The sequence below is a fragment of the Arachis duranensis genome, chromosome 6 (assembly GCF_000817695.3).
Source record: "Arachis duranensis cultivar V14167 chromosome 6, aradu.V14167.gnm2.J7QH, whole genome shotgun sequence".
NCBI classification, from domain to species: Eukaryota; Viridiplantae; Streptophyta; class Magnoliopsida; order Fabales; family Fabaceae; genus Arachis; species Arachis duranensis.
Window position 1 is genome coordinate 98,941,309 of NC_029777.3, and position 15,231 is coordinate 98,956,539.

At 35.1% G+C, this 15,231-nt stretch overlaps 1 protein-coding gene across 1 annotated transcript in view; it reads left to right on the forward strand.

Moving 5' to 3' along the window:
• Positions 1-9,418: 9,418 nt before the first annotated feature.
• LOC107495061 (phosphoglucan phosphatase LSF1, chloroplastic) overlaps positions 9,419-15,231 on the forward strand; it is a gene marked incomplete in the record, with an annotated part of 8,571 nt that continues 2,758 nt past the window's right edge. The window contains 9 exon segments of the mRNA XM_016116128.3: positions 9,419-9,905; positions 9,995-10,101; positions 12,346-12,805; positions 12,897-12,968; positions 13,380-13,501; positions 13,829-14,044; positions 14,508-14,613; positions 14,760-14,869; positions 15,129-15,231. Of these exon segments, the coding sequence (XP_015971614.1) occupies positions 9,480-9,905; positions 9,995-10,101; positions 12,346-12,805; positions 12,897-12,968; positions 13,380-13,501; positions 13,829-14,044; positions 14,508-14,613; positions 14,760-14,869; positions 15,129-15,231 (1,722 nt within the window).

Sequence of the window (15,231 nt, forward strand, 5' to 3'; positions counted from 1 at the left end):
TTTATCTTCTTTGTGAATTTAGTAATCAATCATCATTGTACATTAACATTCGGGTGTTTAAAATGCATCTTAGTCAAATACTGAAAAAAAAAAAGAAATCTAAAACTGAAATGAACCAACTAAATTTGGTTTTTATTTCAAGAAAACAACAAAAGAATAGTCAAAGAGTAAGCAATAAAATTTATATCCAAAAATTGAAAAGTTGAAAACTTGTACGGGTGAAAGATTTATATATGAAATATTTTTGGTGTAGTGAGTAGTGACCCAAAATGAGACTTGCAATTGAAATCGGAATCATGGATTTTGGCTTCTCCCATCGTGCGAGATAGTCACTTTTTGTTTTTTATATTGAAGTGCAATGGTATTTTTCTAAAATGAGGATTCTTGTGATTTTATTTTTAAAATATTTAATGTATAGAAATTAAATCTTACTATTTATATATTTTTTACAATTTTAAAAAACACAAAAATATATAATATTAAGATATAACACTATTTTTATTTTTATACAAAAGAAAAAGTGCTCGAAATAGTATATCCAATATGAATAAAATTGATTAATCGAAATTGAAAAAAAAATCAATAGTCGAATAAATTGAAAAAATAATAAATTTTTGTAGTTTTTTTATTTAATTTGATTTAATTTTTTATTTTGATATAAAAAATCTGAACTAAATTAAATCGATAAATTTAATTACATGTAAGTTAATTTTACAAAAATATTCTTACTTGACCTACCTAAATACTATCCACTCACATTCCCTCACTCATTATTCACTTGCTCACTCACTCTGATGAAGCGCCACACACTCCTCTCTCACTCACGCATACAAACTGTTGTCTCACTCACTTAGTGTCAGTCTCTACTCTTTTTTTTTCAATCTAAGTCACAAACTCATAGTCTTCTATTCTTTTTTGTTGTCACCGTCCAGCAACTGCCGTCTTCCATCTGTCATCCGTTAAAATTTTTAGAACCATAGGAGGTTGAAATTTTTAAAAATAAAAATTGAAAAATATTTTTTTTAAAATATTTTCATTTAACTTTTTAAATTCTCATTCTATTCCTTCCACCATTTTCACTTATCCAATGTAGTAATTTCCAACAATTAGAGAGAAGAAATACATGGCTATGGTGGAGCTTGCACTATAAAAAAAACGTTGAGTATCGTCGGATTTATTGTCAAATTTAACATCACAGAATATCGACATATTTACCTTTAGATTTACTGGCGGTAACCACATTGAATTCGTAAGGTTTTTTAATTACCAGTGAATTCTATTTTTGACAGTAAATCCGCCGGTAATTTTTGGAGAAAAAGTTAATTAAATTGGCACGTCTTTTACCATCGGGTTAATCTGACGGTAACTCAATTTTACTTCCGTTGCACCGCGCCCAGCATCCGTTGCAACGGCGGGTGCCTCCGATGCAACGCTCCCAGCCAACGGCTAACAAAAAAATTTTAGGGAGGGTCCCACTGTTGGACACGTCAGCGGCCACGTCAGATGCCACGTCAGCTGCTTCATCAACAGAGCAAGACACGTGGCAACACGCGACAGGAGGAAGGAGACGCGTCAGCGCTGGCGCGAGCACGGAGCTGGCAGCGGGTCAGAGAATACGGGTCGGTTCAGGTCGAGTCGGACGCGGGCTATGTGGATCAGCGTGGGTGCTGGCGACGACACGTGGCGCTGTCTGGGAACGTTGATCCTTGGCGTGGATCCAACAGTTCTGGATGGCATCTGGGGAGAGAGAACCTGAAGCGGTGACCGGACTTCTGGCGGTGCGTGAGGGCGCGTCCGGCGGCGGTAGGCGGCGAGGTCGGTGGCATTCGAAAACTTGAAACGAGGAGAAGACGAAGGTGGCGATGGTGACGAACCAAGGCGTTGGGAAGAAGACGTTTGCGAGCCATAGGGGGTATTTTACTTCCCTAATGAATATCGGCATACCTCGATGGAAGTCCATGGGAATGTAGCATCATGGAGCACTTTTCCAAGAAGCTTGATATTGATGTTGAGGAGGGTGCGCAACCTCCAAGGCATATCATCGTTGGAGACTTGGAAGAGGCTTATCAAAAGATGGATTCGATCATGGATGAATTCCTCTCTACAATGGAATCCTCTCCCATTGGACATGAAGTTGAAACTATAAAAGAGTGGGCACAACCTCCCAAGGATAACGAAAATGGCATGGTATATATTGAAATTGAAGAATATGAAGAGGTTGATCAAGAGATGAACTCATTCATCAATGAATTCCTATTCAAAGTTGAATCACCTCCCATTAAACAAGATGAAGCTCTTAAAGACAACACCAAGCCACGTAACAAAGGGGATGAGGTTGAAATTGAAGAAGCTTGTGAAGAGGTGGAAACAACCAAAGAAGAGCCTAAAGAAGTAGACCTTGCATTGTCTAAGTGTGGGGAGGTCTCCCTTCCCAAATCACCATCCAACACAATATTCAAGTGGGTAAAACTCTCATCCCTAAGCTTCACTTTCTCACTTGAATATGGTTTAATTGAAAATGATGGTCAACTTAGAGCTCTTTGTGGAGTTAAGAGTAGGAAAGAATTGTGTGGTGGTTGGAAACATAATTCTAAGCTCATGACGATTGTAAGCTCAAAATTCAAGGGCAATGGTTGGTATAGAACCAAATTGCATGGGTCTAGGAAGTTGTTTGGAAGCCTCTTTGAGAATTCCAAGGCCACACCACCCGGATGGAATAATGATGATCAAATTAAGGACGGGTGTCAAAACAAAGTGTGGGACCCCGGATCACAAGAAGAGGATCAACTTTGGGAGCCCCAAGCTTGTGAAGAACTCCATCAACACTTGGCTCAATCCATAAAGAATCTTGGGGCACAATGGAGAACCAAGCATTGGTGGGAGTTCCAAGATGAATACAAGCACAAGCCACCTTGATAAGAAGCTCCCCATAAGTCCAACTTAAGGACAATAAATAAAAGTGCTAGGTGGGAGACACCCCACCATGGTAACATCTTTTCATTTTCTTTCTTTGTACATATTGGTAGAATTAGTTTAATTTCTTGTTTTTATTGTTTCATTGAGTTTAGTTAGTAATATAGTATGTTGAATAAGGTTCTAGGGTATTTTGGTAGCTGTTTGGAGGTTTGGAATGCTTGGATTGGTGTAAAAACATACCAAAAATTTTTTTTGAAAAACAGAGCACCATCCACGCGTACGCGCACTGCACGCGTACGCGCATCTGAGCATGTTTTGACCATCCACGCACACGCACACTGTACGCGTACGCGTGGATGCAAAATTTCACCTCCAGCAAAAAACCCGAGAGTTAGGCCTGCACTGTACGAACATTGGGCCTAAGGCACCAGTCTATGCACGCGTGCGCGCACTTGGTGCGTACGCGCACATGATCTTAAATTCGCAATGCACGCGCACGCACACTGTGCGCGCGCGTCGATTGCACAATCTGCACCCCCGGTACTTTTACCCGAGAGTTGTGCCAGACTTGGGCCGACATTATGCCTCCGGCCTAACTCGACGCACGCGTGCGCGCACCTGGCGCCTACGCGTCCTTCAACCAATATGTACATCGACGTGTAAGCACGCATGACGCGCACGCGTCGGTTAAAAAAAAAAGAGTTTTTTTTTTCTCCCCTTCCATTTTCTTTTGCTTATCACATTCGCATACTTCTACTCTTCCCATTTTCATTTAGCTTTTGTAGTATGTTTTCGTTTTTTTTAGTCATTTCAATAATGGTGTTGGATTCTTACACTCAATTGTTGAGAAATTCTTGCATTATTTTGGTACTTCTTGACTTGTTTGATATTGTTGGGTGATGAAACTTTTAAATCAATGCTTCATATTGTATAACTCTTATGTCTTTGTGCATTGATATGACCTCATATTGTCTTTCATGACCCACTTCTTCTTATGTGAACTTGATGTGCCATATGCTCTTCATGCTTTGCTTTTACTCTTGCATCAAGTATTAGTTGATATGCCCTTTGCTTAAATTGTTTTCTTACTCACATGTTGTAGCTACCATGTAGTAGAGAACCATACTCTTATTTGGCATTAGCCTCCGCCTATGTTCTAATTGCTTTGATGTCTTTGTTATAGGCTTAATTTTCTTTCTTTTTCTCTCCTTCTAGGTTGGCCACCAAGAAGGAAAGGAATGAGAAAGCTTCTAAATGGGGCAACAAACAAGTTCATCCGCACAACCCTTTGAATAAACTCATCAATTGTAGCAACCCGTCCACCTTGCTCTTCTTTGCATGCATCGAGGACGGTGCAATCTTCAAGTGTGGGGAGGTCGTCGACCGATCTCCATGGGTAACAATTTTCCTTTTCAACACCAATTCTTAGTTTTCTTTGTTAGATTAGTTATTGCATTGCATGATAGGTTGCATGTTAGTTAGAAATTGTACATATTTTACTACCTTCTTCTTATTAGGACTACTTGGTTAGAGTGATGATTTCTTTCCCAAGAAACCGTTTTAGGGCAACCTACCAATTTGAAAAATTTTTGTTGAACTTGCTTGATAGAATTTATTTTGGAACATGATTTTTGAGCTAAGAACACAAGCAAGTGAGTTTTGAGCCTAATGGTGTGGTTACATCTTATAACCATCTATTTTCCATTCTTGTGTGCATTATTCTCTTTCTATGATTGTAATCTTTGATTTGTTTGATTCTATATGTCCATTATTCCTTGTATTCATGCATTTATATGATTGAGGCCATCATTTCATTTAGCTTACTTATCCAACTGGCCTTACCTTTTATCTTCCATTGTTAGCCAATTTGAGCCTACGCTTAACCCACTTGTTCTTAATTTAGCACATTACAAGCCTTAAAGTGAAAAACAATTATTGTCCTTAATTTGGATCTTTGATTGGCTTAGGCTAGTGTGTGTATCATTCAAGCGTGGGGATCTTGGGACATTGGGGGAATAAAAGGGTAGTTTTGTATTATTATTGGAAATATTGGGAAATTGGGTACATACTCATGTATTGATTAACTGTATAGACTTTATGCACTGATGTTCGTGTGTATAGTTTGAAAGAAAAAGAAAAATGAAAAGAAAAAAAAAAGGAATAAAAGTGAAAAAGAAAAAGAAAAGAAAAGAAGAAAAAAACGTATATAGAAAAAAAAAAGAAAAAAACAATAAAGGGGACAAAATGCCCCAAAGTGAAGCTCAATAAGAATCAATGCATAAGTGTTGTGAAATGAAAAGAAATTGCATGAGTATGTGAAAAAGTGAGAAATGGATAGTTAGGTTAGCTTTGAAATTGTATAGGATGTCATAGGTGAGGTGGGAAGTTTAAGCTTATCAAAGATTCAAATTTCAAGCTCACTTGACCAAATATGCATCCTACCTTAACCCTAGCCCCATTACAACCTAAAGAAAAGACCTCATGATAATTGTATGCATGCATGAAATAATTGTTGATTGTTAGATGAAAAACAAATTTTGGAAAGCATGATTAGGGGAGAATTGAGAGAATCAACCCCAAACACCGAGCGACTAGAGTGCAAACACTCCCGGTGAGGGTTCGATGCTCAATTCCTTGATTCCCGGCTTTCATGAGCGTTCTTCTTGCAAGTCTACTTGAACTCCATTTTGATATCCGAATTGGTAGGACTCATGAATCGTTACATGATCTTGGCCCTATTTGTGCATATGTCTTGAAGTTTGCTAGTAATCTCAGGTTGAAATAGGCTAGGCATGGATCAAAGGAAGCAAGGAAGGAAGCATGCAAGTGGGGAGAAGCATAAAAAGCCAAAGAGTTGATCTAGGCCAAGCACGCGTACGCGCACAAGGCGCTCACGCGCACATTGCAAAACAGGCCAAGGACGCGCACGCATACCATGCGCGCACGCGCCGATGATGGCACATGACCTCACTAAAGCAACACGTGCCTGGCGATTTTGGAAGGTTTCAGCAACCAACTTTGGCACCAAAATGCATATAAGAGCCAAGGATTGAAAGGGATTGACATACATTCATTCATTCATTCACACATTGACACACATTCACACCCATAGACTAATTTTAGATCATGAGGTAGATATTTTTAGTTAGTTACATTTGTAGAGAGAGAAACTCCAACTTCTCTCTAGGATTCATCTTCAGAGTAATTAGTGACTCTTGAGTTATCTAATCCTTTTGTTGATTGATAATTAGAAGTTGCTAATTGATTTGAATACCTCTAAAGCTAGTCTTTTCTTTAGGAGTTAATTGGGACTTGAGGAATCAAATTGATTCATCCACTTGACTTTCCTCCATGGTTAGAGGTTAACTAAGTGGGAGTAATGGATAATTTGTTATCACAATTGAGAAGGATAACTAGGATAGAACTTCTAGTTCTCCTACCTTACCAAGAGCCTTTTATAGTTGTTAGTTTATTTTCATTGCCATTTACTTTCATGTTTCTTATCCAAAACCCCAAAATAACTCACAACCAATAACAAGACACTTTATTGTAAATCCTAGGGAGAACGACCCGAGGTCCAATACTTCGGTTTATAAATTCTAGGGGTTTGTACTAGTGACAAACAACTTTTTGTATGAAAGGATTATTGTTTGGTTTAGAAACTATACATTACAACGAGATATCATTAGTGAAATTCTAAACCGTCAAAAATCCAATCGTCAGTTGGTGACCTAGATCTGCCCTTCTCCTATGCGAGCTTCGACAACAGCAATTTCAACGAGCCTGTGAACGATGTAACACCATACCACATAGAGTCTTATGCTTAAGTCATAAAACAAAGGTGGCGAGATATTATGACCGATAAAGTAAAATCATATATATACTATAGGTGAAAAGAGGGTTTTATCTAGGAGCCTTTTGAAGAAAAATTAAACAAACGTGTTAAATAGAAAAGCGCGTCACTCACGTAAGCGATGAACGTAAACTAGATAGGATAAGAATAAAGCACCATATATATGTAGGAAAGACTTCCAAGAATACAGATAACAAAGCTTCTGACTTAGCTCGCGAAGTTAAGACCAGTCAGAGCATACATAGGTAGGAATGATAATTAAAATTTTAGGTTCGTTCGGTTTAGTTCGGTTTAGTTCGTTTGGTCTAATTTTAGGTCAAAATTTTTAAAATTAGCATCAAAATTTTAATTATTTATTCCATTCTAAACTATAAAATTTAATTTTCTAAATTTTTTTAAATAATAATTAATTTATTAGTTAATTATTTATTAATTTTTTAAGGTTTACAAACGACAAGACAGAGGTAGGAATGATACAGAATAAAACAAAATCTGGACTAGAACCAGGGTGAAATGACGGAGTTGGTGGCTGTAACAGCGTTCTCCGATGACAATGGTGATGTTTTTCGGCGAGTACGGGTATGGTGGCACGGAAGCATCACTCCTCCTTCTTGAGTTTGTCACCCCTCTACACAAGCTTAATATCTCTCTTCAAAATCTCTCTACTGGTTCTCTCTCTTCTTCTCTTTCTAACTCGTCGGCAGCGAACGCTTCCCCTTGTTTCACTAGCTCTGTCATCTTCTTCCTTCTCTCCTCTTCTCTCTTTCTCTGGTGAGCTCACCCCTTTCTTCTCTTTCCCATCTCTGCTTCGCATCTCTCCCTCTCACACTTCATCGGTCTTGGCCGGCGGTTCGACAACGGCAGCGTTCTTCCTCGCCTCCTCAGCAACGTCTTTCCTCTTGACTAACGACAATTTCACCGTTGAGCTTTGAAAAGGTGAGGCTAATTCAGATGATGATGATGGTGAGAAAAAGGAGGAGGATGGATTAGGATCTATGTTGTTTTCAGTTTTTAAATTAATAAAGATATTTACGTAATTTTACTTGTGTTAGTCTCTATATTTATCTTAAACCAAATTAAGATATTGAGACATAACTAAGTCATGTACACTTTACACCAAATACAATAAAAAGATTTAATTTAGCCTTTGTCGTTTACTCTTCGACTCTCTTCCAAACACAACTAAAGTAGACACTTTGAAAATTATATTGTCTTTTTAAAAATTTCATGAGAACTGACTTGGATAGTAATTATAACTTCACCTCAAGGACTGCATTGTCCAACTTGAACATGTAGATAGTTAACAGTCATGTGTCATTTTAGCAATTAATGTTAGTTATTAATAGAAAAAATTGGTTAAAATTGTATTATCTAATGTAGAATAAGATTAAAAATTGTTTTGTGTATCTTAAAATTTAAAGACTAAAATTTTCAATTTTAAATACTTCATGTACTTTTTTGTATAATTATTCTTTTGTAAATAATATATTTTTAAATACTTCATGTACTTTTTTGTATAATTATTCTTTTGTAAATAATATATTTGTTTTATTTAGAGTAAAATATTATTTTGGTATCTAACATTTGAGCCAACTCTTAATTTAAATTTTATTATTTTAAATATTTTATTTCAGTTTCAAAAAAGTTCAAATGTCTTATTTCAATCTAAGAAAGTAAGAAAGTTTCAAATAGATTTAATATTGTTCCATTGATACATTTAACACGAACAATTAACATATTAAAGAGTTAATATTTAATTTTAATATGTAAGTAAAATTGATCTACCAACAATTATCAACTTATTATTTTTTTTGAATCGTTGATGATTGATAGATGGAATTTTAGAATTTTTTTTATCAGAAGGAGATAAAAAGAAATTTACAATAAGATTTTGGTTATATTTTTTTAATATAAGAAAGAAGATATAGTTTAATAATAATATTGGTAACATTTATGTTACTTGTTCTATTAATTATTTATGTCAAATTTAATATTAAGATAATATTGAATCAGTTTAAAATTTTTTAAAACAAAATAAAATATTTAAAATATTAAAGATCAAATTAAAATTTAATTAATTAGTGAGAACTAAAATTGTAGATATTTTGAAAGGTAAATGGTCAAATTCGTCCCTAAAAAAGCATTTATTTTCTAAATTAGTCCGCAAAAATTTTTTTAATCAAATTTGTTATTAAAAATTTTAAATTAATCGCATCAATTCTTCTGTCATTTTCTTTGTTGATGACACCAAAATTTGTTAACGTGACACGTTAAATGATATTACAACACACACATAAAAATTTTAATTGACTATTAGCATAAAAAAATTATGAAATTAGATCAAATCAAAACTTAATTTAATAGAGAACTTGAGATATTGAAATCCCTCAATTTAAAATTAATTTGATCTAATTTTATGAATTTATCATGTTAGCTATCAATTAAGATTACTAATATATATTGTGGTGTCACTTAACGTATCACATCAATAAATTTTAATGTGATTAATAATAAAAGTGACAAAAAGACTAAAATAATCGATTTAAAATTTTTAAAAAATAAATTTAATAATCTACTCATATTTTGAATCCCAGGTGGCATATAAAGTCCACAACAGCTAAATACTCGTGCATTGAGGGTCCTACGCAATCGCCACGCGCATCTAGACCCTCCCTTCTTCTCCGCAAAACCCCTTTTCTCGATTCTTTGAATGAAAAAAAGAAAAATTGATCACTCACACGGACACACTTTCCCACCTCACATCTCACACCATAGCTCACAGCTTCAAATCACGCATCTTCTTCTTCCCCCTCCTCAACAACCAAGCATGCTCCTACTCCGATTCACCACCAATCCTCATCCTCCACCGTCATTTCTACCCTGCATCACCAGCACCGCATCATCTTCTTCTTCTTCCTTTTGCCCCACGCATCGCTCTCTGTTCAACAACGGAAACAAGAACTGCTTTGTTCGCTCGAATGTCAGGACCCACACTCTTCGTGTTTTCGCAATGTCCGATTCCAAGGCATACAAGATGAACCTCAACCAGTACCTTGTCACTCTCGAAAGGCCCCTCGGCATCCGTTTCGCTCTCACCGCTGACGGCAACATCATCGTCCATTCCCTCACCAAAGGGGTACCCCTCCCCTCCTCACACCAAAATTCATTTCCAGAGATTCATTTATTTTATTTTCAACTTAACAGTTCCCTTTCTCTTCTATGCAGGGCAATGCAGAGAGGTCGAGGATTATAATGGTAGGTGACACTTTGAAGAAACTTGGGGATTCATCTCAGAACAAGCTCGTCGAGATTAAAGACGTTGGAGACACACAGTACGCTTCTTGATTCTTCTTTCCTATATGTTTATGCACTCTAAACTAAACTTCGATGCTTCTAGAGTTTCATTATGTAATGTTGTTTCGCAATATATAATATTCTTGAAAATTAACCCAAAAAGAAAAAAGAAAGGAGAAAGACTCCTCCCTCTCCTGATTCCTACCCTCCTCACACTTCAACATTAGTTGTTCTTTGCATTGATTTCTTTATTATCCATTGAGATTATTCCCCATTCAATTTTTATTTTTTTAGTTATGGTTAATGACTGCTCTTTTGGAGCTGAGTCTAGTGGCGTATATATCTAATTACTTCATTAGGGTTAGGTCTATTTCGGTTGCGTTTTCTGCTTTAGACTTTGTGGAAAAAAAAATTGAAACAGAAAACAGAACTTCATGACATTGTTTTCACTTTATATATATATATATATATATTCTTCCTTCACTTGTGCTTTTCAGTTTAGGTGTATGTTTACAACACTATGGTTACGTACATATAACATTACTCATATCATTATTCTTGGTATTTGTTCAGTTTCTATTTTGTTCCATTTGTTAATTTCAAGATTTTGGAAAGGACAGAATGAAATGGAGATATCATATGAAACATGATTTTATCTTCACAAGAGTCTAAAACATGAAAACAGAAAGATTTAAAAGTAAGGTGGGAGATATATCAGTATTCTCTATATTCTCTCTTAAGTTAATCTCGTTGACATTCCATTCTCTTAACATTTTGTTGGTGAAATGTTTGGTGCTGCCTTGTGTTGTTTAGGAGAATGGTAGAAGAGCTTGCTAGCCTTGTTCCTACTTGCTATAGCATTATCCCTGAGTTCAAATAAAATCATATTTGCTAGACGAAAATGCGCTTGAAAGATTAACATGCTAACAAAAATGGTCCAAATAGATGTAAATAACAAAAGGTCCCTAAAAGATAGTATTAATTAGACAAACATGGCAAAAAATATCGTTTTTTTTATAAGTGGCAAACGACTCATGCATTTGATCCAACTTTTTGTAGGAATATTTGGATAAGTATATAGAATGTGCATGTAAAAATTTAGTGTAAAATTCAATCTCTAGACCCTTTTTCCATGTATATATTTTTTAAATTTTCAGTTATTCAAGTAGAAATTAAAATGGCCAAAAAATACTCACTTGGCCTAAGATCACCAAACATTAAGGATGGATAAGTCTCATTTTTCTAAACATGCTTGCAAATTACTATGTGGAAATTTGATCTCTAGAGCCATTTTTGGGGCTATACGTTTAATAATTGGTATTTTATCAAAAAATAATATTATCTTTTGGAGACCATTTTTTGTCATTTTAATCTTGTGGTTATTTTTATCACGACACTTGAATCTTTTGGGGTGCATATTTTGTAGTTTACCCTCCAAAAATACGATAGGAAACATTCATGAATGGGAGTGACATTATCAAAATAGAAGTGACAATATACATTCCCACTCTGTAAAAGCAAAGTGTTGGATTTTCACCGAACTACAGCAAATACTGATTTGTTATCAAATTCTTCCAAGTATTTCTTTATACTTTTTTTTTTAATTTTAGAAAACAAGGTATTTTTTCTTTTAAATTAAATGACACTGGTGATATATGTTTTAGAATGACATACAAGCTAAATAAAACTCACAAAAGGTTTATTTATACTTTTCCTGAACCACCTTTGCCATACGCTTAAACTATTGGCTAGAGGCATACAAATGGTTTTATATCTAGACATACAAGTGTAGTGCACCCATTCTCATCCTACATTTTGCGGAAATTTAATTTATATTTAGAAAACTAAAGACAAGGAGGATTGAATTCTACTTCTCTCAGTATGTTGTGAACTATTTCTCTCAAACACTTAATTGTTGAGTAGAGACACACAAATGGTTTTATATCTATCAGTATTCTTATTTAATTTAATTTAATTTTTATTTATTTTCGTTAAATTTCGGAATAATAGATTTGGTGGGCTTTGGCCTATTTAACAAGGGAGAAAAATCATAAAGAAACTGTAGTTTATTCATAAGGCTAAATCATAAAAACACTTTTTTATCCATGAGTTCAAATAAATCATAAAAGCACTTTTTTATTCATTTTTCTATCTGCTAGCAATAGTCACTCTGTTATAACTTATACCTTCAAAAGATATAAAGCTACTATCATCTTGATCATCATAATCTATTCTGTTCATCAGTGTTTTGTTTTTACTTTTCAGTCTTTTCATTTCCTCAGGAAGGTGCTAAATGAGCAAGCAAATTCTTTTAGCTTGGTTCTTGAGAGGCCCACATCACCTTTTCCGATTCAACTACTGCATAAAATGATTGATCTTGAAATATTGTTTAATAGAGGTCGAGTTCCTATTATCTCCTGGAGCAAGACACTATTGGCATCTAATTTACAGCCATCTAGTGAGAGCTCTGGGAATTCTGGATTTGTGGTGTTCAATTCAAAATTTCTTACATCGAAAGGAAGCCAGCTATTGGGCAATCAAAATCAAGATGCCATCACTTACGGCGAAAGAAACTTCATTACTCAACAAACGACTCGACTTGCTTGTATTTTTAGTGGAGAAGCCTGTGGAGATGGAGAATGGGCTCATGGAAGTTTCCCACTTGAGGAATATATTCAGGCTCTGGACCGTTCCAAGGATGAGATGTACTATAATCATTCCCTTGGCATGCGCTATAGTAAGGTATTTATCATTTTCCGAAAACGTGTTCCTTTCAGTGTGGTTGCTTAAGATATTAACATAATCTTGCTAACTTGCTATCTTAAATTCATAGATTACAGAGCAACTATTTGTAGGATCATGTATTCAAACAGAAGCTGATGTGGAAACTTTGTCAATTGTTGAGGTAATGATGTTTCACATTAAGGCCAAGAATTACTCCCTAAACTCAGTTTTTTGGATTAACAGTAAATATTGCAAATGAAAGCTTAATACAAGCTTCCATTACAAAACAATAATATCTCAGAAGACAAAAACCTCTGTTGAATAAATGTAGTTATCAACTACTATTTACCATTGAATTTGTTAAAGCAGTGTGCCTGGGCAAATAACTTCTTCTGGTTGCATTATCCAAGTTAAAATCTGTAATATAGTTGAAATGCACCAAGTATCTAATCATGTTAATTTGAGACAAAGGCATGCTGTGACATGTCTCTCTGTCTCTCTCTCAATTTTATATATTTTACAAGCAGTTTCGTTTTCATAAGCATTGCATTCTTCACTCAACAATCAACATATTGGGAAATTTCTGCTACAGGGAATTACTGCTGTTCTGAACTTCCAAAGTGGAAATGAAGCTGAAAATTGGGGAATAAATGTAAGATCAATCAATGATTCATGTCAAAGGAACAATATTCTCATGATCAACTATTCCATAAGGTAATATAGGTTCCAGACCTTTTCAATGGTTTTTACTGATGACAAATTTTCCCTTTGATATCGTTTCTTTCTTAATTGAAATTTGTGTCTGGATTTTCACTTATACTCAATATATTGAAAATGTAAGTAACTAAGTATTACTTTAGGATGAGAATTTCCAAATGTTGAATATTTAACTTCTTTTTTCCCTTTTAGAATACTATCACAAATTGAAGTGAATAAAATATATTTTCATGGAGTTGAACCAGAAGTTCTGACTATGCAAAAATTTTTCTACTTAGACTTTGGTTTTTGTTTTATGTAAGTTTTCCATACTTATGTTTTCAGGGATAGAGATTCATATGATTTGAGAAAGAAACTTCCATTTTGTGTGGGGCTACTATTAAGGCTGCTTAGGAAGAATCATCGTGTCTTTGTTACTTGCACTTCTGGATTCGATCGGTCTCCTGCTTGTGTGATTGCATACCTGCACTGGATGACAGATGTTTCCCTTCATGCAGCCTATACTTGGGTCACTGGGATGCACACATGTAGACCCGACAGGTTCATCTTGTTAAACTTAAACACTTTTGGATCATGGCTTGATTGTACCTTAAACTTCTGTTTAAGAGGGCTCAAGATGGGGATATGTAGTCCGAGAAAAGAATACATGCATGGTTTGTAATCTTAAAAAGTTGAAATTGTACAAGTTTCTTTCTTCTTTGGGCATGAGCAATGAAAATGTTCAAGTTCTTTGTTAGCAGCTGTGATTCTCTCCTTACCATCATCCTTGTAGTGAAGTCAAAGTTTTGTGTTCTGCTTGTTTTCTTTCAGGTCTCTACTAATTTTATTTTCATTAATCTAGTTAACCATTGGGTGGCACACAGATTGCTTACATGTTTGTATGTGCCTGCATCTCACACAGTCATTTATTTTCACCACCTCCTAAACTTTTATTTTTTGGGGGTCATTTTGCCACACTTCATTTTCTTAATTAAAGAAGCATTTCACAGAGTCGTAACTGCAGGCCAGCAATTGCATGGGCAACATGGGATCTTATAGCTATGGTTGAAAGGGGAAAACATGATGGACCTCCCACACATGCTGTCACATTTGTGTGGAATGGTCATGAGGTAACAGATATTTAATTATAGCTTCACTGCAGCTTGCTGGTCAGTTTACCTTTAGATTTCTAATGAGGCCTAGGAGATTGAATATGTTTGTTATAATTATAGTTTTAAGTTTCTTCATCTGAGTCCCATCTATTTTAATGTTTTAGGAAGATGATGTAACTTTGGTGGGAGATTTTACTGCAAACTGGAAAGAACCACTAAAGGCAGTGTATCAGGGTGCAAGACATGAAGTAGAAGTTAAACTTCCACAAGGAAAGTATGTCTCCTGTTTTTTTTACCATAATGGTCTTCAAAATCTATGCTTTTTGACTTTTTCTTTAAATTAGCTTGGCTACCTAATTAGCTAAATATTCCCAGGTAGTCAATTAAATATCTATTTCATATTATGATCATCTTTTTATTATAGGTTATTGTAATTTAATTTTTTTCATGGGCCCAAAAAAAAAAGGTGACAGTGTAATTCCTTCATGCAATATTTTTGTGGAACATTATATGATTCCATTTTTTGCCTTCAGATACTACTACAAGTTTATTGTTAATGGAGAATGGATGCATTCAACTGCTTCACCAGAAGAAAGCGATGATAGGGGTAATATTAACAATATAATTGTCATCGGT